The sequence below is a fragment of the Salmo salar genome, chromosome ssa27, assembly GCF_905237065.1.
Source record: "Salmo salar chromosome ssa27, Ssal_v3.1, whole genome shotgun sequence".
Taxonomy (NCBI): domain Eukaryota; kingdom Metazoa; phylum Chordata; class Actinopteri; order Salmoniformes; family Salmonidae; genus Salmo; species Salmo salar.
The window spans coordinates 42,630,571-42,651,159 of NC_059468.1; the positions used below are offsets into that span (position 1 = coordinate 42,630,571).

The 20,589-nt window shown below is 46.0% G+C and overlaps 1 protein-coding gene across 4 annotated transcripts in view; it reads left to right on the forward strand.

Moving 5' to 3' along the window:
• The window catches only part of LOC106589122 (protein FAM91A1), a 94,720-nt gene that overhangs the window by 61,659 nt on the left and 12,472 nt on the right, over positions 1-20,589 (forward strand). For all 4 annotated transcript variants that reach the window (XM_045709877.1, XM_045709878.1, XM_045709879.1 and 1 more), the window contains 6 exons: positions 3,883-4,031; positions 5,349-5,483; positions 6,115-6,228; positions 6,586-6,658; positions 6,892-7,038; positions 17,266-17,364. In XM_045709877.1, the coding sequence (XP_045565833.1) occupies positions 3,883-4,031; positions 5,349-5,483; positions 6,115-6,228; positions 6,586-6,658; positions 6,892-7,038; positions 17,266-17,364 (717 nt within the window). The remainder of the gene's footprint in view (positions 1-3,882; positions 4,032-5,348; positions 5,484-6,114; positions 6,229-6,585; positions 6,659-6,891; positions 7,039-17,265; positions 17,365-20,589) is intronic.

The window sequence follows — 20,589 nt, forward strand, 5'->3', positions numbered from 1 at the left end:
AACTTTGTGGCAACAGTTTGGGGAAGGCTCTTTCCTCTTTCAGCATGACAATGCCCCCTTGCACAAAGTGAGGTCCATACAGAAGTGGTTTGTCGAGATTGATGTGGAAGAACTTGACTGGCCTGCACAGAGCCCTGACCTCAACCCCATCGAACACCTTTGGAAAGCCAACTGCGTGCCAGGCCTAATCGCCCAACATCAGTGTCCAACCTCACTAATGTTCTTGTGGCTGAATGGAAGCAAGTCCCCGCAGCATTGTTCCAACATCTAGTGGAAAGCCTTTCCCAGAAGAGTGGAGGCTGTTATAGCAGAAAATTGGGGACCAATTCCATATTAATGCCCATGATTTTGGAATGAGATGTTCGACGAGCAGGTGTCCACATACTTTTGGCCATGCAGTGTATGTAGGTTACATGTACGCTTAACTAGGAATAAGTAACAGATAATTAACAGTAGCAGCAGCGTATGTGATGAGTCAAAAAAAAGTGCAAAAAAGGTCAATGCAGATAGTTAAATAGTTAACCAATAGCTACCCGGACTAACAATTTAGCAGTCTTATGGCTTGGATGTAGAAGCTGTTCAGGGTCCTGTTGGTTCCAGAATTGCTGCATCGGTACCGCTTGCCACGCAGTAGTAAAGAGAACAGTTTATGACTTGGGTGTCTGGAGTCTTTAACTTTTCTCTGACACCGCCTGGTACAGAGGTCCTGAATGCAGAGAGCTTGGCCCCCAGTGATGTACTGGGGCCGTACACACTACCCTCTATTATAGCGCCTTGTGGTCGGATGCTGAGCAATTGCCATTCCAAGTGATACAGTCAGTCAAGATGCTCTCAATGGTGCAGCTGTATAACTTTTTGAGGATCTGAGGTCCCATGCCAACCCTTTTCAGCCTCCTGATGGGGATTGGGCGTTGTCGTGCCCTCTTCATGACTGTGTTGGTGTGTGTGATAGAGCCATAGTGATGTGGACACTGAGGAACATGAAGCTCTCGAGATACAAGTTTTGATTATACTTACCATAATATATGTTTGTAAAATTACCATAAAGAATCCCAGGATGATTGAGTGTCTATATAGCTGTACCATGATATTTGCACTGCGACTAAAACTTCCCTCTAACCCATGTTTGGTTGTTGTCCCAGTAACCTGGCAGACCACCCCTGTTCACCTGGATCCTTGGGCCTTTGAGAGACCTATCCTTTGAAAAGAGCTCTTAGTGCAAACTACAGTACAGAAGCAGTTTAACAGCCAAAAGCATTACCATGGCCTCAGTTGTATTGTATCTAGTTATAAAATATATATATACACATTTATACATATACATATACATATTTATATACAGTACCGGTGAAAAGTTTGTACACACCTACTCATTCAAGGGTTTTTCTTTGTTTTTTACTATTTTCTACATTGTAGAATAATAGTAAAAAGATCAACTATGAAATAACACATGGAATCATGTAGTAACCAAATAAGTGTTAAACAAATCAAAATATATGTTCTATTTTAGTTCCTTTTAAGTAGCCACCCTTTGCCTTGATGACTGTTTTGCACACTCTTACCGGGCAGTGCAGTTGCCATACCAAGCAGGATGCTCTCAATTGTACATCTGTAAAAGTTTGTGAGGGTTTTAGGTGCCAAGCCAAATTTCTTTTTCAGTTTCAGTTTGTCAGTGGTGTGTACGCTGAGGAACTTGAAGCTTTCCACCTTCTCCACTGTGGTCCCTGTAGATGTGGATAGGGCAGTGCTCTCTCTGCTGTTTCCTGAAGTCCAAGATCATCTCCTTTGTTTTGTTGATGTTGAGTGAGAGGTATTTTTCTGGCACCACACTCCAAGAGCCCGCAACTCCTCCCCTTGTCGTTGTTGGTAATCAAGCTGACTACTGTTGTGTTGTCTGCAAACTTGATTGAGTTGGAGGTGTGCTTGGCCATGCAGTCATGGGTGAACAGGGAGTACAGGAGGGGGCTGAGCAATCACCCTTATGGAGCCCCAGTGTTGAGGATGAGCGAAGTGGAGGTGTTGTTTCCTACCTTCACCACCTGGGGGCGGCTCGTCAGGAAGTCCAGGACCCAGTTGCACAGGGTGGGGTTCAGACCCAGGGCCTCGAGTTGAATGCTGAGCTATAGTCAATGAACAGCATTCTTACATAGGTATTCCTCTTGTCCAGATGGGATAGGGCAGTGTGCAGTGTGATGGTGATTGCATCGTCTGTGGATCTATTGGGGCGGTATACACTTCCTGATTAACTCATTTACCGTATCCATGTATTTGTCAATGTTATTCTCGGAGGCTACCCGGAACATATCCCAGTCCGTGTGATCAAAACAATCTTGAAGCGTGGATTCCAATTGATCAGACCAGCGTTGAATAGTCCTTAGCACGGGTCCTTCCTGTTTGAGTTTCTGCCCATAGGAAAGGGAGGAGCAAAATGGAGTCGTGATCTGATTTGCCAAAAGGAGGGCGGGGGAGGGCCTTGTAGGCATCCCGGAAGTTGGAGTAGCAGTGGTCCAGTGTTTTAGCAGCGTGAGTACTACAGTCGATATGTTGATAGAACTTCGGCATCCTTTTTCCAAAAATGTGCTTTGTTTAAATCCCCAGCTACAATAAATAGCCTCAGGATATGTGGTTTCCAGTTTGCATAAAGTCCAGTGAAATTCTTTGAGGGCCATCGTGGTATCCGGCTTGAGGAGGGATATACACTGCCGTGACTATAACAGAAGAAAATTATCTTGGGAGATAATAAGGCCGGCATTTGATTGTGAGGTATTCTAGGTCGGGTGAACAAAATGGCATGAGTTCTTGTATGTTGTTACAATTACACCATGAGTCGTTAATTATGAAACATACACCCCCGCCATTCTTCTTCCCGGAGAGATATTTATTCCTGTCTGCGCGATGAACTGACCAACTGGTTGGACCGACTCAGACAGTATATCCCGAGAGAGCCATGTTTCTGTGAAACAGAGTGTGTTACAATCCCTGATGTCTCTCTGGAAAGAAACCCTGAGCTTGTCAACTTTATTATCCAGAGACTGAACATTGGCGAGTAATATCCTCGGAAGCGGTGGGTGGTGTCCGCGCCTCCTAAGTCGGACTAGAAGACCACTCCGAGTACCTCTCCTCCGCTGCCGTTGTTTTGGGTTGGCTTCTGGAATCGGTTCAATTGCCCCGGGGGGGGAAGGGGGGGGGGGGTACGAACAAAGGATCCGCTCCGGGAAAGTCGTATTCCTGGTCACGATGCTTTTAATGCTGGTGATTTACCACAGCTCTGATATCCAATAGTTCTTTCCGGGAGTATGTAATAACACAAAATATTTTCTAGGCTAACAATGTAAGAAATAATATATAATAATATAATATATAAAAAAAATATCAAAATACTGCAGTTATCTAAGAGCTAGAAGCGAGGCAGCCCTTTCTGTTGGCACCATTTTGTGTAATACAGTGAACGTCCCACACCTTAATGTGATGTTATATGTTGACAATTATTAGAACATAGTCTAGTGCTTTTGCTGTTCGTTACTCATCTTGTTGGCCGACGAAAAGTTAATGTGGACAGTTCTTCTAACATATTCAATATGCGCCTCGGAAGACGATAAGAAGGGACGTGCTCCGCTGCCTCCCCGACGTGTCGGTCTTCGCTAGTAGCCTACTTCGGGGCTGCACTGCCTGTCAGAAGGACACGGGCATTGGCTAATAAGAATTGAGATATCTGAGAGAGCAGTATGAGCTTCGGAGCAGGGAATTACATTTTTATATTCAGCCCAAGGGACAATGGCCACTTTGGCCGCACGGCATGGATTTGTTTTTAGGAGGCATTACGACCATGGCCATCGATGCCGCCGAATCTGATTGATCCATGTGTGATTGATTCCCCCACAGGCCTCCCCCTGGACATGCTCCGTTGTGAGAGTCTGCTGGGTTTAGACCAGGCCACCTGCAGCCGTGTCCTCAACAAGAACTATAAACTACTGGTCTCCATGGCACCGCTCAGCAACGAGATACGGCCAATCAGCAGCTGCACACCTCAGGTACACACTGGTCACACCTTCACAGCCCCTCCTCTCACCACCCCATCTGTCTCTGACTGGAGCCTGTTGAGAGTGTGTGTGTGTGTGTGTGTGTGTGTGTGTGTGTGTGTGTGTGTGTGTATGTGTGTGTGTGTGTGTGTGTGTGTGTGTTTGCACAAGTCACCATGCTCTAAGACTGCTCCAGACCCCACAACAGGTCTGGGGATTCACACTCATTCAGACTGGAAAGCTATTTGTCCTGGACAGACTACAGTCTTCATCTCCTGGCTGGGGTCTGACTGACAGGGAGAACAGAGAACTATACATCTAGATATATTTAGTTGTATCCCCATTAGCTCTTTCTGAAGCAGCAGCTACTTGTCCTGGGGTCCACACAAAACACAACACATAACAAGTAACAAAACACTAATAGATAAGTACAGTCACACACATTTTAAATACAACAACATACAAACAATACAACAACAAAATATAGTGTCTGTGTGTGTGTGTGTGTGTCCTATACAATTATACAACTACAGGCTGACTTGTGTTGTCTGCCTCTCTCCAGCCCTGTAGTCTGGGTTGGATCAATCTCAGCGTACAGACACAGAGAAAAACAGGCTAACTTGTCTTTCTGTTCATTCATGGTGTTGTGTTACCAAGCCTCTCTCTGACTAACAGGACATGTTAGGAGGGTAGATCAGCACCAGTCAGGAGGGTGGATCAGCCACGGTCAGGAGGGTGGATCAGCACCGGTCAGGGGGGTGGATCAGCACCGGTCAGGGGGGTGGATCAGCCACGGTCAGGAGGGTGGATCAGCACCAGTCAGGAGGGTGGATCAGCACCGGTCAGGGGGGTGGATCAGCACCAGTCAGGAGGGTGGATCAGCACCAGTCAGGAGGGTGGATCAGCCACGGTCAGGGGGGTGGATCAGCCGCGGTCAGGGGGGTGGATCAGCACCGGTCAGGAGGGTGGATCAGCACCGGTCAGGAGGGTGGATCAGCACCGGTCAGGAGGGTGGATCAGCACCGGTCAGGAGGGTGGATCAGCACCAGTCAGGAGGGTGGATCAGCACCAGTCAGGAGGGTGGATCAGCACCAGTCAGGAGGGTGGATCAGGCTGTTTTCTATCAGGATTTTAAAATTCTTGTAAATTCAATCAACTTTGTTGGTTGATGGATTGAATTGAACACTGAGTTGACCCCAACCTTGGCTGGGATCCAGCTAATCAGACTGATGGAATGGTACATAAAGTAGTATGTGCTTTTTTTCTGTCCCTATTCAAATCAACCATACATTCATCAATGAATAAATGTTATTGTTGTTCCCCCTGCAGCACATTGGGCCAGCCATCCCAGAGGTGAGCTCCATCTGGTTCAAGCTCTACCTGTACCATGTGACCGGCCAGGGTCCTCCCTCCCTGCTGCTGTCCAAGGGCTCCAGGCTCCGGAAACTACCGGACATCTTCCAGGTCAGTCTATAGAAACTACCGGACATCTTCCAGGTCAGTCTATAGAAACTACCGGACTTCTTCCAGGTCAGTCTATAGAAACTACCGGACTTCTTCCAGGTCAGTCTGTAGAAACTACCGGACTTCTTCCAGGTCAGTCTGTAGAAACTACCGGACTTCTTCCAGGTCAGTCTGTAGAAACTACCGGACATCTTCCAGGTCAGTCTGTAGAAACTACCGGACATCTTCCAGGTCAGTCTGTAGAAACTACCGGACTTCTTCCAGGTCAGTCTGTAGAAACTACCGGACATCTTCCAGGTCAGTCTGTAGAAACTACCGGACATCTTCCAGGTCAGTCTGTAGAAACTACCGGACATCTTCCAGGTCAGTTTTAACTGTCCAATATTCTGTGGACTGGTTTCACAGACATACATTAATCTTTGTCTTGGACTAAAAATATAATTCAATGGAGGACTTCCGTCTTAGTCTAGGATTTGGCTTTATCTGGGAAACCGCTGGTCCTTGCTGTTTAGCCTTCGAGCTACTACCTGTCATCAGAAAGACAAACTCCAGTAAACCAATTATTGCATCAAAATACAATTTCTCTGGTTGTGAGGATCCCTGGTGATTAATGATGTTGTTTGAGTTCCAGGTCTATGACAGGTTGCTCATCACTTCCTGGGGTCACGACCCAGGTGTGGTACCTTCGTCTAACGTGCTGGCCATGCTCAATGACGCCCTCACACACTCCGCTGTACTCATACAGGTAAGAGACACACACACACACACACACACACACACACACACACACACACACACACACACACACACCCGAGTGGCGCAGCTGTATAAGGCACTGCATCTCAGTGCTAGAGGCATCACTACAGACACCCTGGTTCGATTCCAGGCTGTATCACAACCGGCCGTGATCGGGAGTCCCATAGGGCGTCGCAGAATTGGCCCAGCGTTGTCTGGGTTTGGCCGGTGTAGGCAGTGATTGTAAATAAAAATGTGTTTTTCACTGACTTGCCTAGTTAAATAAAGGTTAAATAAATGTAAAAAAAATACATAATTTAAACACACACACACACAGACTCTAACGTAAGTCTCTCTGGGTCCACAGGGCCATGGGCTGCAGGGTCATGGAGAGACCGTTCACGTCCCCTTCCCGTTTGACCAGGAGGATCTCAAAGGAGGTAGCTGGTTCTTTAGCTGCTGTATTTGATGCGCTGCTATCTATCTGAGCCTGCAGAACTGACGATAGTTTCAGATAATCAAGTCAGAGACCTGTTGCTTTCTCGAGCCCCTTCTTCTTTTTGAATTTGGTTGACTACAAGAAGTGACACGTTAGAATGTATCACATGTAAGAGTTGATATACAAATCTTTCTGCGTAAACCTAATTTAACCTTTTCTGCCTCTTCCTCCCAGAATTCTCCTCCTCCAACATGTGTGTCCACAAGGCCCTGCTACTGCTGAGGGAGAAGGTGGATCTGGAGCACCAGTGTGGCTACATCACCATGCTCAACCCCAACAACAGGCACCGCAGGAGGGCCAGCGAGAGCTCCGATGGCAGGGGTGAGTGGAGGATAGCGGGGCGAGGTGGGTATTGGTGCAGGGTGGGAGTAGGTCTGATGGCAGGTGGGTAACAGTGACAGGGTAGTGTGGACAGGAGGAATGTTACTGTCTCTTTTCAGTGACATTTACCAAGGCGTTGATGCACTAACTATCTGCTAAGCAGCACCTGGCTAGGAAAAACTCAGGTGGATGGGAAAGACTCCTGGCCCTGAAGAAGCAGGAGACCCATAACTAATGAGGAGGGCAGTCTGGTTGGCATCCTGGGTTCTGCTCCAGCCAACTCTGTCTGCAGCCAACATGGAGCTTCTTGGACAAAGCAGAGACAGAATGACAACAAAGCTACAAATGGACAACGTTCCTCTGGCTCACTGGCACGTTTCAAATGGCACTCTATTCCCTATATAGTGCACTTCCCTGTTCCCTATATAGTGCACTACTTTAGACCAGGAGTTCTACTAAGCTATATGGAATTATTTTAAGAATGTCAAACCCAGGATCATTTATCCATTTGATTATGAATTTTAAGAGCCCTCGAAGTATAAAAAAAAAATATTTGATGAAAAATTGAATTTTGTCTATTAGCCCATACAAATGCATTGAATAACAGATATTATGGGCACTGAACTATCTTAATATATACTTCCCTTCATTTTTTTTAACTGGTACCGGGGGACCTTCAGAGGAGTCTTGTGATTTTTGTGGGCGTCCTACCGCAAAACGTTCAACGTGTTCGTGCAAGTCTCACCTTTCCACATTAGTGTGTTGCCCACACTGTTGGGACGCTACAGACAGAAGTTGGCAGGTCAGCTGTGCAGACTTCCGACAAGTCCCAGGACACTTCCGACGAGTCCCAGGACACTTGTGGGGGTCATAGAGCAAAACAGAGAACACCGTCGTGTTCGCGGGAGTCTCATCTTTCCATAGAGGGGCCAAACCGTTCGTTCGCTACAGACGTTTTCGCGAGAAGACCGATTTTCGGGATGTCTCATGTTTCTGACAAACACCGCTCTAGCTCTGCCACCTTTCACCAGAAGTGCGACATTGGCGTATGCGGCGCATCCAATGCAAAAAAAACAACAGCCATCAGTCTGGTTTAATGGTGTTAAGGTACCAGTACCGGTAACGATAGCCATCAGTCTGGTTTAATGGTGTTAAGGTACCAGTACCGGTAACGATAGCCATCAGTCTGGTTTAATGGTGTTAAGGTACCAGTGAGGTAACGATAGCCATCAGTCTGGTTTAATGGTGTTAAGGTACCAGTACCGGTAACGATAGCCATCAGTCTGGTTTAATGGTGTTAAGGTACCAGTACCGGTAACGATAGCCATCAGTCTGGTTTAATGGTGTTAAGGTACCAGTACCGGTAACGATAGCCATCAGTCTGGTTTAATGGTGTTAAGGTACCAGTACCGGTAACGATAGCCATCAGTCTGGTTTAATGGTGTTAAGGTACCAGTACCGGTAACGATAGCCATCAGTCTGGTTTAATGGTGTTAAGGTACCAGTACCGGTAACGATAGCCATCAGTCTGGTTTAATGGTGTTAAGGTACCAGTACCGGTAACGATAGCCATCAGTCTGGTTTAATGGTGTTAAGGTACCAGTACCGGTAACGATAGCCATCAGTCTGGTTTAATGGTGTTAAGGTACCAGTACCGGTAACGATAGCCATCAGTCTGGTTTAATTGCAGCGTTCCTGTTGCTAATTGTTTCTCTCATCATCATGATGATCTTTGCTAATAGTAACATGTCACCACAGCCTCCTTCCTCTTACCTACAAAAGATTGCGTTAAATATGTATTATAAAATTGTAAAGGGATGAGTTAACAATTGTGTGATTTGCCAATTTGAATTTGACTGTCTGAATAGGTTATATAAGAGGCACATGTGTGTACCGATAGGACGCATGGGGTGTCAGTAGCTCCGTTTTGGACCGACAAACTGTGGTTCTATGTAGAAACCAGACCAACATATCCCCAAGCAGCTGGGAGAGTGTGAGCGATCAGTTATGTACAACAGCGAACCAATCAGTTAGTAAAGTGGTGCGGCGACACAAATCTAACAAGCCATGACTTCCCTCAGCGGAAAAGACAAGGAACAACTTGGAGATGCAAGCGAGAGTAATGACCAGTTAAATACTATCAAGGAAAACATAGCTAAAATGCTCTCAATGCACACCAAACAAACAAACTGTTATTATAGAAGTAGATTCGTCAAAAAACAAGGTAGAAGCTATTGTGTCAGATGCACAAACAAGGCATGTGCATGAATGAACAAGACAACAAAATGTACCTTTTGGAAACAAAGCTGCAAACTTTAGAAGATGAATTGGACCAGCAAGATAACAGAATGAGACGAAACATGAGAATATTGTCCTTCCCGGAAGACGAGCAAAAAGTAGATCTTTCCAGCTACGTTGTCAAACTAATGTCAGAGGAACTTGACGTGGGTATATCACCAGAAGATCTGAAACGATGCCATCGGATCGGGGTGAAACAGAGGAACGCTAAATACCCACGCATGGTAATCTTCAAACTGTGGAACTATCAGATCAAAATAAACATGAGGGCACAGGGTAGAAAGGAGATCAAAATCCACGGCCGGTCCATTCTATTCATCCAGGACCTGTCTGCTAAGCTGAGAGAGGGACACAAAGAATACATTCCAATCAGACATTCACTGGAGGAAAAAGGAATTAAGTCTCAACTCCGCTTCCCGGCAGTGCTGTGGGTATGGAAGGTAACGCGCATGATGGAATTCAGAAGTGTCAATGAAGCTCTAATCAAGCTACAAGAAACCTTTCCTGTTGAAGGAGAACCCCCTGCTCTGAGAAGAGGATGAAGTAGGAAACAATGATGTGTGCACTACTGTCTTGGCCAAAGGTTTTGAGAATGACACAAATATACATTTTCACAAAGTCTGCTGCCTCAGTTTGTATGATGGCAATTTGCATATACTCCAGAATGTTATGAAGAGTGTTCAGATGAATTGCAATTAATTGCAAAGTCCCTCTTTGCCATGCAAATGAACTGAATCCCTCCAAAAAACATTTCCACTGCATTTCAGCCCTGCCACAAAAGGACCAGCTTTTTGTGTGGGAGTGTATATGAATGGGAGTGTGAGGGAAGAGTGAAGGATGGTGAATGTGTAGTAGGGTGGGAGAGAATGGGTGTGTGGATGCGTATGGTATATGATGGGTGGGAATGGATGAGAAAGTTGATGGATGGATGGAAGTGTGTCTGAGAGGTAGGGAGGGTAGGAAAAGATAGAAGGTTGGGACAAGCTTGGCTCCGGTTGGTATGGGTGGGCAAGGTTGGGAGGTTGGGACAAGCTTGGCTCTGTTGGGCAAGGATGGGAGGTTGGGACAAGCTTGGCTCCGGTGGGCAAGGATGGGCGGTTGGGACAAGCTTGGCTCCAGTTGGTATGGGTGGGCAAGGTTGGGAGGTTGGGACAAGCTTGGCTCTGTTGGGCAAGGATGGGAGGTTGGGACAAGCTTGGCTCCAGTGGGTATGGGTGGGCAAGGATGGGAGGTTGGGACAAGCTTGGCTCCAGTGGGTATGGGTGGGCAAGGATGGGAGGTTGGGACAAGCTTGGCTCCAGTGGGTATGGGTGGGCAAGGTTGGGAGGTTGGGACAAGCTTGGCTCTGTTGGGCAAGGATGGGAGGTTGGGACAAGCTTGGCTCCAGTGGGTATGGGTGGGCAAGGATGGGAGGTTGGGACAAGATTGGCTCCAGTGGGTATGGGTGGGCAAGGATGGGAGGTTGGGACAAGCTTGGCTCTGTTGGGCAAGGATGGGAGGTTGGGACAAGATTGGCTCTAGTGGGTTTGGGTGGGCAAGGATGGGAGGTTGGGACAAGCTTGGCTCCGGTGGGGAAGGATGGGAGGTTGGGACAAGCTTGGCTCTGTTGGGCAAGGATGGGAGGTTGGGACAAGATTGACTCTAGTGGGTAAGGATGGGAGGTTGGGACAAGCTTGGCTCCGGTGGGCAAGGATGGGAGGTTGGGACAAGCTTGGCTGGGGTGGGCAAGGATGGGAGGTTGGGACAAGCTTGGCTCTGCTGGGTAAGGATGGGAGGTTGGGACAAGCTTGGCTCCGGTGGGTAAGGATGGGAGGTTGGGACAAGCTTGGCTGGGGTGGGCAAGGATGGGAGGTTGGGACAAGCTTGGCTCCAGTGGGTATGGGTGGGCAAGGATGGGAGGTTGGGACAAGATTGGCTGGGGTGGGGTTAAGGGGGAGAGAACTGTGAGGGGAGGTGGAGAGGGATGGGTTTGGCTTGGGAGAGAGAATGAAGGATTTAAAGCTGCAATATGTAACTTTTTGGGTGACCCGACAAAATTAACATAGAAATGTTGAGTTATAGATCTGTCATTCTCATTGAAAGCGAGTTTAAGAAGCGGTATACTTGTTCTATGTGCTCAATTTCTATGCTTCCCGTTTAGATTTTGTGTTTTTTAATGTAGGTTTTGTACACCAGCTTCAAACAGCTGACAATACAAATACATTGTTTACGGTCATGATATTTCATGGCGGTTTAGATGGTACAATGATTCTCTACACAATGACAGCTTGTCTTGTCACGCAAACTGAAATTAGGCGAACTATTCGAATTTTAACAACCAGGAAATTGAGGAGCGATTTCTGCATTTTGCACCTTTAATTGTATTTATTTTTGTGACTTGCAAACCTGCTGTAAAATGAATCAGAGTTGTGGCCAGATTAGGAGAGGATGATGAGTCATTATAGTTTGTCATTGTACTGTAGCTAAGACTTAATGGTGGTTATTGGTAAGAGGGGCTCTATCCGAGAGATTGGGCAGGGTGACTTCTGACCTCCCTATCCAACAGGGATGACCCAGTATAGATACCCATTTTCAATCAAATCAAATGTATTTATATAGCCCTTCTTACATCAGCTGATATCTCAAAGTGCTGTACAGAAACCCAGCCTAAAACCCCAAACAGCAAGCAATGCAGGTGTAGAAGCACGGTGGCTAGGAAAAAACTCCCTAGAAAGGCCAAAACCAAGGAAGAAACCTAGAGAGGAACCAGGCTATGAGAGGTGGCCAGTCCTCTTCTGGCTGTGCCGGGTGGAGATTATAACAGCACATGGCCTAGATGTTCAAATGTTCATAAATGACCAGCATTGTCAAATAATAATAATCATAGTAGTTGTCGAGGGTGCAACAAGTCAGCAACACAAGAGTAAGTGTCAGTTCAATGCTGTAGTTGATGCGTCCATGTCTTGGCCCTCCGCCCTGGACTTCCTCCATTATGGTCTGCACCTCAGGATCGTACTGCTGAGCTGAAGCTATGTCAGACCAGTCCACGGGGAGTGAGCATTTGTGACTGCTGGATGCTTGGTTGATGTAGACCGTGGCTTGCTTCTGTATCCCAACCAGGGTGCGGGAGAGCTCATCCGGAACGGTGTTGCACTGTCCTTTTCTGTCGGTGATATGGAAGTCATACTCCTGTAGTCTGATCATCCATTTTGCCGGTCTTGAATTGGATGGTTGAATACCCAGACCAGGGCTTAGTGTTCAGTAATGACCTCGAACGTCCTCCCTTCAAGGAAAGACAGCCACTTTTCCACCGCCCAAATTACCTGCTAGGCACTCTCGCTCAGAGACAGAGTAATTCTTCTCAGCATAGTTCAGCAGTCTTGATCCAGAGGCGATAACTCACTCACCGCCATTATTTTCTTGTGTCAAAACAGCACCAAGTCCGATGTCACTGGAATCTGTTCGTACTTTAAAGGCCAGGTAGAAGTCTAGGGGGAGAGGAGCGCTGGTGCTTAACCCTAACCCTAACCCTCCTTCAAGTCCTCAAGCCTTCTGGCATTCTGATGCCCAAGACACATCATTCTTCTTCAGAGTATTGAGGGGAGCAGAGTGGTCTGCGTAGTGAGGGATGAAACAATGATACCATCCTGTCATACCTAGAAACGTCTCCACGTCCTTGACTGACTGAGGTGTTGGAAAGCCTCAACCTTTTTTTTTTTTTTACCACATGTCACGATGCCCTCAGTGGACACCACATGTCACGATGCCCTCAGTGGACACCACATGTCACGATGCCCTCAGTGGACACCACATGTCACGATGCCCTCAGTGGACACCACATGTCACGATGCCCTCAGTGGACACCACATGTCACGATGCCCTCAGTGGACACCACATGTCACGATGCCCTCAGTGGACACCACATGTCACGATGCCCTCAGTGGACACCACATGTCACGATGCCCTCAGTGGACACCACATGGCCTAAGAAGGAAACGCTCCTCTGGTTACACTTCTTCTGGTTCACCGTGAGCTCGGCTTTGTGCAACCTGCTGAACACAGCTGTCAGGTTTTCCAGGTGTCGTTGCTTTGAGCGGGAGTACACCACAATGTCATCAATGTACACAAAGCAACACTTCCCCCTTCACATCTTCAAGGGGCTATTCCCATAAGCCTTTGGAACGATGTTCCAGCATTTTTTCAAACCGAAAGGAAGAATGAGAAACTCCAATGAGGCCCCTGGAGTAATAAATGGTGTCTTCAGGACGCCGGCAGGGTCCATGCCACTGGACAGTATCCACTCTTGAGGTTGATAGTGCTGAACACTGTTGTAAGGACTCCAGTATTTCCTTCAATTTGAGGCATGGGGTAGTCGTCAAGAGGGGTCTTCGCATTGAAGACTCTGTAATCGACGCAAAACCTTGTTGCTCCATCCTTTTTCTTCACAAGCGCTACAGTTGAGGCCCAGGGGGATGTAGATCGTCTGACCTTGCCGTCGCTCAACGTGTCTTTGACCTCCTGCTTCGGTAAACATACTCGGGAAGCCTTCTTCTTTATGGTGACCTCATCAGTTGTTATGATGCAGGAGTAGTGCGTCCACCCGGAATTTGTGCAAATAGTGGACCACTCATGCAACATGCTGTCAAGCTGCGACTTGTGTCCGCCTTACTAACCAACTGCTGTATTATGGTTTCAGATTCCTGACAGGGTGACGTGGAGACATTGGTCTCCTTCTCTGGATCCCCTAAGAGAGCCTTAGCTGCACTACCCGATGGTGTTGGCATGGCCGCATACAGGGCCTTCGGATAGTAATCAGACCCCTTCCCTTTTTCCGCGTTTTGTTACGTTACAGCCTTATTCTAAAATGGATTAAATAAAATAAAACGGCATATATCTACACACAATACCCCATAATGACAAAGCAAAAACAGGTTCTCTGGTCTGAGGAAACCATGATTGAACTCTTTGGCCTGAATGCCAAGCGTCACGTCTGGAGGAAACCTGGCACCATCCCTACGGTGAAGCATGGTGGTGGTAGCGTCATGCTGTGGCGATGTTTTTCAGTGGCAGGGACTAAGAGACTAGTCAGGATCGAGGGAAAGATGAACGGAGCAAAGTACAGAGAGATCCTTGATGAAAACCTCCTCCAGAGCGCTCAGGACCTCAGACTGGGGCAAAGGTTCACCTTCCAACAGGACAACGACCATAAACACACAGACAAGACAACGTAGGAGTGGCTTCGGGACAAGTCTCTGAGTGGCCCAGCCAGAGCCCGGACTTGAACCTGTTCTAACATCTCTGGAGAGACCTGAAAATAGCTGTGCAGCAACGCTCCCCATCCAACCTGACAGGGCTTGAGAGGATCTGCAGAGAAGAACAGGAGAAACTCTGCAAATACAGGTGTGCCAAGCTTGTAGCGTCATACCCAGGAAGAATCGAGGCTGTAATTGCTGCGAAAGTCGCTTCAACAAAGTCCTGAGTAAAGGGTCTGAATACTTATGTAAATGTGATATTCATATATTTTTTTATACATTTGTAAACTTTTTTATTTTTAAGCGTTTTTGCTTTGTCATTATGGGGTAAAAAATGGTAACATCCATTTTAGAGTAAGGCTGTAATGTAACAATGTGGAAAAATTCAAGGGGTCTGAATACTTTCCGAATGCGCTGTACATATGCATGGTCTGTGGGCTGCTGGCTGGTTATTCCTGCTGGTAGAAAGGGAAGAAGGAAAGTCTTGTGGCTAATGGTAGAGCATAACATGAGTTGTTGAGGTCAAGACTGAGGCCAGTCATCGACAGAAAGTCAAGCCCAACAATAACTAGAAAGACCAGCATCAGCAAGAAACTCCTCACACTTCTCAATGTAAGAGATGGGGGTCTAACTCACTGTCCTGGTCTCCAAAACATGGAAATTCAAGGTTGGCAAGAGGTTTGAAGTTGTAGACCGCCCTTTTTTAAAACTCAAATCCAGCCATGTAGTATGGTAAAAAAGGACAGGTTTTTCCCAGGAAGCCTGGCAGCTTTCAGCTTTTCTTCCCACCTGGTGTCTCTACGGTTCAGACAGTCCACCATGGATTGACCAAGATCCTTGATAGAAGTCTCTAAAGCCTTGTCAAATTGGTAGCGTAACATTTCTTCCAGTTTTTTTGGGGGGCATTTGCATCAAGTGTTTTGATGTCTGTGACAGCTGAAGCCATTGAGTCATTGTTACATGGCAGCCATTTTGATTTTCAGATCATCATCAGTGATGGCCTTACAGGCCTCAAGGTCATTCTCCACACAAGTCGTTCTTGTCGCTAGGTCGTCATAGCAATCATACAAGGCTGCCATGAAAGCCAGGGTGTCTTCCCCCTTTTGGGATAGGAGGATCACTTCCTTCTGTCTCTGTGGGTGAACTAGCCTCAGCTGGGCCTGAACTGGCCACTTCTTTATTGACAGACGCTTTTTACCCGGGTTCAAGTTCTCGGTTCGGGGGCTACCCTTTGAATTCGCTACATTGTCAGAGCTGCTTTATGTATTAGAAGCATGTTCTTCAAGATAGTGTGCTCAGATTGTCAGGGGCATCTCTGACCGGATCCCTACCAGGCACGGATTTCATGATGGCATACAAAATCAAACCAACCCCCCCCCCCCCCCCCCCCAACACAAATGAAAAGCTCAACGTTAGACAGCCGACCAAGTCTCTAGCCTTCAAAAAGGAAAGTCAATACTCAGTTCAGTTCTGAATTCAAGGAAGAAGTCCAAACAATCCAAATTGATAAAATATGGATCTTATCCAAAGGAAATATGGATAGGTCTTATCCAAGGGAAATATGGATAGGTCTTATCCAAGGGAAATATGGATAGGTCTTATCCAAGGGAAATATGGATAGGTCTTATCCAAGGGAAATATGGATAGGTCTTATCCAAGGGAAATATGGATAGGTCTTATCCAAGGGAAATATGGATAGGTCTTATCCAAAGGAAATATGGATAGGTCTTATCCAAGGGAAATATGGATAGGTCTTATCCAAGGGAAATATGGATAGGTCTTATCCAAGGGAAATATGGATAGGTCTTATCCAAGGGAAATATGGATAGGTCTTATCCAAGGGAAATATGGATAGGTCTTATCCAAAGGAAATATGGATAGGTCTTATCCAAGGGAAATATGGATAGGTCTTATCCAAGGGAAATATGGATAGGTCTTATCCAAGGGAAATATGGATAGGTCTTATCCAAGGGAAATATGGATAGGTCTTATCCAAGGGAAATATGGATAGGTCTTATCCAAGGGAAATATGGATAGGTCTTATCCAAGGGAAATATGGATAGGTCTTATCCAAAGGAAATACATGAAGCCAAAGACCCCAAAAAGAATCAACAGACCGTTGAAATAGCCTTCCAAAACGTTGTTCTTTCCTGGTGTCAGACACAGGAAGGTAAACCTCTTCTAAGTAACTCAAGTCTCACCTGTCCAGCATCAAAGAAAAATAGGCTTTCCAACTAACAAACATTTTATTTTCCCACCTCTCTCCTGTCAAAACGCCCCTCCTTGGACTTGGACACACCCACTTCCTATAGCCACTCAAACCAGGAAGTGACAATGGGTGTGTTTAGGGACTGCCCAGGGCGTTGGATCATTGTTAATACACACGGGAAACTGTGGAGCGTGAAAAACCCAGCAGCACTACTACCATAACTCGTTCAAAGACACTTAAATATTTTGTCTTGCCCATTCACCCTCTGAATGACACACAGACACAATCCATGTCTCAAGGCTTAAAAATCCTTCTTTAACCCGTCTCCTCCCCTTCATCTAAACTGATTGAAGTGGATTTAACAGGTGACATCTATAAGGGATCCTAGCTTTCACCTGGATTCACCTGGTCTGTCTATGTCATGGAAATAGCAGGTGTTCCTAATGTTTTGTACACTCAGTGTATAATGATTTGTTATTGTCTATACAGGAGACTGTCATCTGGGTGGTGGATTGGAGGCCAACAGCAGCACGGAGTCCTTTGAGCTGGTCACAGAGGACAACAATGGAGGAAAGCAAACAGCAGAAGGTATAGTACAGCCTGCTGAGGTAATACAGTAGGGGGAGGTGCTGCTCAGCGTGAGGTAATACAGTAGGGGGAGGTGCTGCTCAGTGTGAGGTAATACAGTAGGGGGAGTACTGCTCAGCGTGAGGTAATACAGTAGGGGGAGTGCTGATCAGCGTGAGGTAATACAGTAGGGGGAGGTGCTGCTCAGCGTGAGGTAATACAGTAGGGGGAGGTGCTGCTCAGCGTGAGGTAATACAGTAGGGGGAGGTGCTGCTCAGCGTGAGGTAATACAGTAGGGGGAGGTGTAGCGTGAGGTAATACAGTAGAGGGAGTGAGGTAATACAGTAGGGGGAGGTGCTGCTCAGCGTGAGGTAATACAGTAGGGGGAGTGAGGTAATACAGTAGGGGGAGGTGCAGTGTGTTGATACCCCATTCTGAGTAGTGTGATAGTGTTGATACCCCATTCTGAGTAGTGTGATAGTGATAGTGTGGATACCCCATTCTGAGTAGTGTGATAGTGTTGATACCCCATTCTGAGTAGTGTGATAGTGATAGTGTGGATACCCCATTCTGAGTAGTGTGATAGGGATAGTGTTGATACCCCATTCTGAGTAGTGTGATAGTGATAGTGTTGATACCCCATTCTGAGTAGTGTGATAGGGATAGTGTTGATACCCCATTCTGAGTAGTGAGATAGTGATAGTGTGGATACCCCATTCTGAGTAGTGTGATAGGGATAGTGTGGATACCCCATTCAGAGTAGTGTGATAGTGTGGATACCCCATTATGAGTAGTGTGATAGTGATGGTGTTGATACCCCATTCTGAGTAGTATGATAGTGTTGATACCCCATTCTGAGTAGTGTGATAGTGTTGATACCCCATTCTGAGTGGTGTGATAGTGTTGATACCCCATTCTGAGTAGTATGATAGTGATAGTGGTGATACCCCATTCTGAGTAGTATGATAGTGTTGATACCCCATTTTGAGTGGTGTGATAGTGATAGTGTGGATACCGCATTCTGAGTAGTGTGATAGTGTTGATACCCCATTCTGAGTAGTGTGATAGTGATAGTGGTGATACCCCATTCTGAGTAGTGTGATAGTGATAGTGTTGATACCCCATTCTGAGTAGTGTGATAGTGTTGATACCCCATTCTGAGTAGTGTGATAGTGTTGATACCCCATTCTGAGTAGTGTGATAGTGATAGTGTGGATACCCCATTCTGAGTAGTGTGATAGTGTGTATACCCCATTCTGAGTAGTGTGATAGTGTTGATACCCCATTCTGAGTAGTATGATAGTGATAGTGTTGATACCCCATTCTGAGTAGTATGATAGTGATAGTGTTGATACCCCATTCTGAGTAGTGTGATAGTGTTGATACCCCATTCTAGGTAGTGTGATAGTGATAGTATGGATACCCCATTCTGAGTAGTGTTATAGTGATAGTGTTGATACCCCATTCTGAGTAGTGTGATAGTGATAGTGTTGATACCCCATTCTGAGTAGTGTGATAGTGATAGTGTTGATACCCCATTCTGAGTAGTGTGATAGTGATAGTGTTGATACCCCATTCTGAGTAGTGTGATAGTGTTGATACCCCATTCTGAGTAGTATGATAGTGTGATAGTGTTGATACCCCATTCTGAATGGTGTGATAGTGATAGTGTGGATACCCCATTCTGAGTAGTATGATAGTGTTGATACCCCATTTTGAGTGGTGTGATAGTGATAGTGTTGATACCCCATTCTGAGTAGTGTGATAGTGTTGATACCCCATTCTGAGTAGTGTGATAGTGATAGTGTGGATACCCCATTCTGAGTAGTGTGATAGTGTGTATACCCCATTCTGAGTAGTGTGATAGTGTTGATACCCCATTCTGAGTAGTGTGATAGTGTTGATACCCCATTCTGAGTAGTGTGATAGTGATAGTGTTGATACTCCATTCTGAGTAGTGTGATAGTGATAGTGTTGATACCCCATTCTGAGTAGTGTGATAGTGTTAGTGTGGATACCCCATTCTGAGTAGTGTGATAGTGATAGTGTTGATACCCCATTCTGAGTAGTGTGATAGTGATAGTGTGGATACCCCCATTCTGAGTAGTGTGATAGTGATAGTGGTGATACCCCATTCTGAGTAGTGTGATAGTGATAGTGTTGATACCCCATTCTGAGTAGTATGATAGTGATAGTGTTGATACCCCATTCTGAGTAGTGTGATAGTGTTGATACCCCATTCTGAGTAGTGTGATAGTGTTGATACCCCATTCTGAGTAGTGTGATAGTGATAGTGTGTATACCCCATTCTGAGTAGTGTGATAGTGTGTATACCCCATTCTGAGTAGTGTGATAGTGTGTATACCCCATTCTGAGTAGTATGATAGTGATCGTGTTGATACCCCATTCTGAGTAGTGTGATCGTGTAGATACCCCATTCTGAGTAGTGTGATAGTGTTGATACCCCATTCTGAGTAGTGTGATAGTGATAGTGTTGATACCCCATTCTGAGTAGTGTGATAGTGTTGATACCCCATTCTGAGTAGTATGATAGTGTGATAGTGTTGATACCCCATTCTGAGTAGTGTGATGGTGATAGTGTTGATACTCCATTCTGAGTAGTGTGATAGTGATAGTGTTGATACCCCATTCTGAGTAGTGTGATAGTGATAGTGTTGATACCCCATTCTGAGTAGTGTGATAGTGTTAGTGTGGATACCCCATTCTGAGTAGTGTGATAGTGATAGTGTTGATACCCCATTCTGAGTAGTGTGATAGTGATAGTGTGGATACCCCATTCTGAGTAGTGTGATAGTGATAGTGTGGATATCCCATTCTGAGTAGTATGATAGTGATAGTGTGGATACCCCATTCTGAGTAGTATGATAGTGTTGATACCCCATTCTGAGTAGTGTGATAGTGATGGTGTTGATACTCCATTCTGAGTAGTGTGATAGTGATAGTGTTGATACCCCATTCTGAGTAGTGTGATAGTGATAGTGTTGATACCCCATTCTGAGTAGTGTGAATGTGATAGTGTTGATACCCCATTCTGAGTAGTATGATAGTGATAGTGTTGATACTCCATTCTGAGTAGTGTGATAGTGTGGATACCTCATTCTGAGTAGTGTGATAGTGATAGTGTGGATACCCCATTCTGAGTAGTATGATAGTGATAGTGTGGATCCCCCATTCTGAGTAGTATGATAGTGTTGATACCCCATTCTGAGTAGTGTGATAGTGATA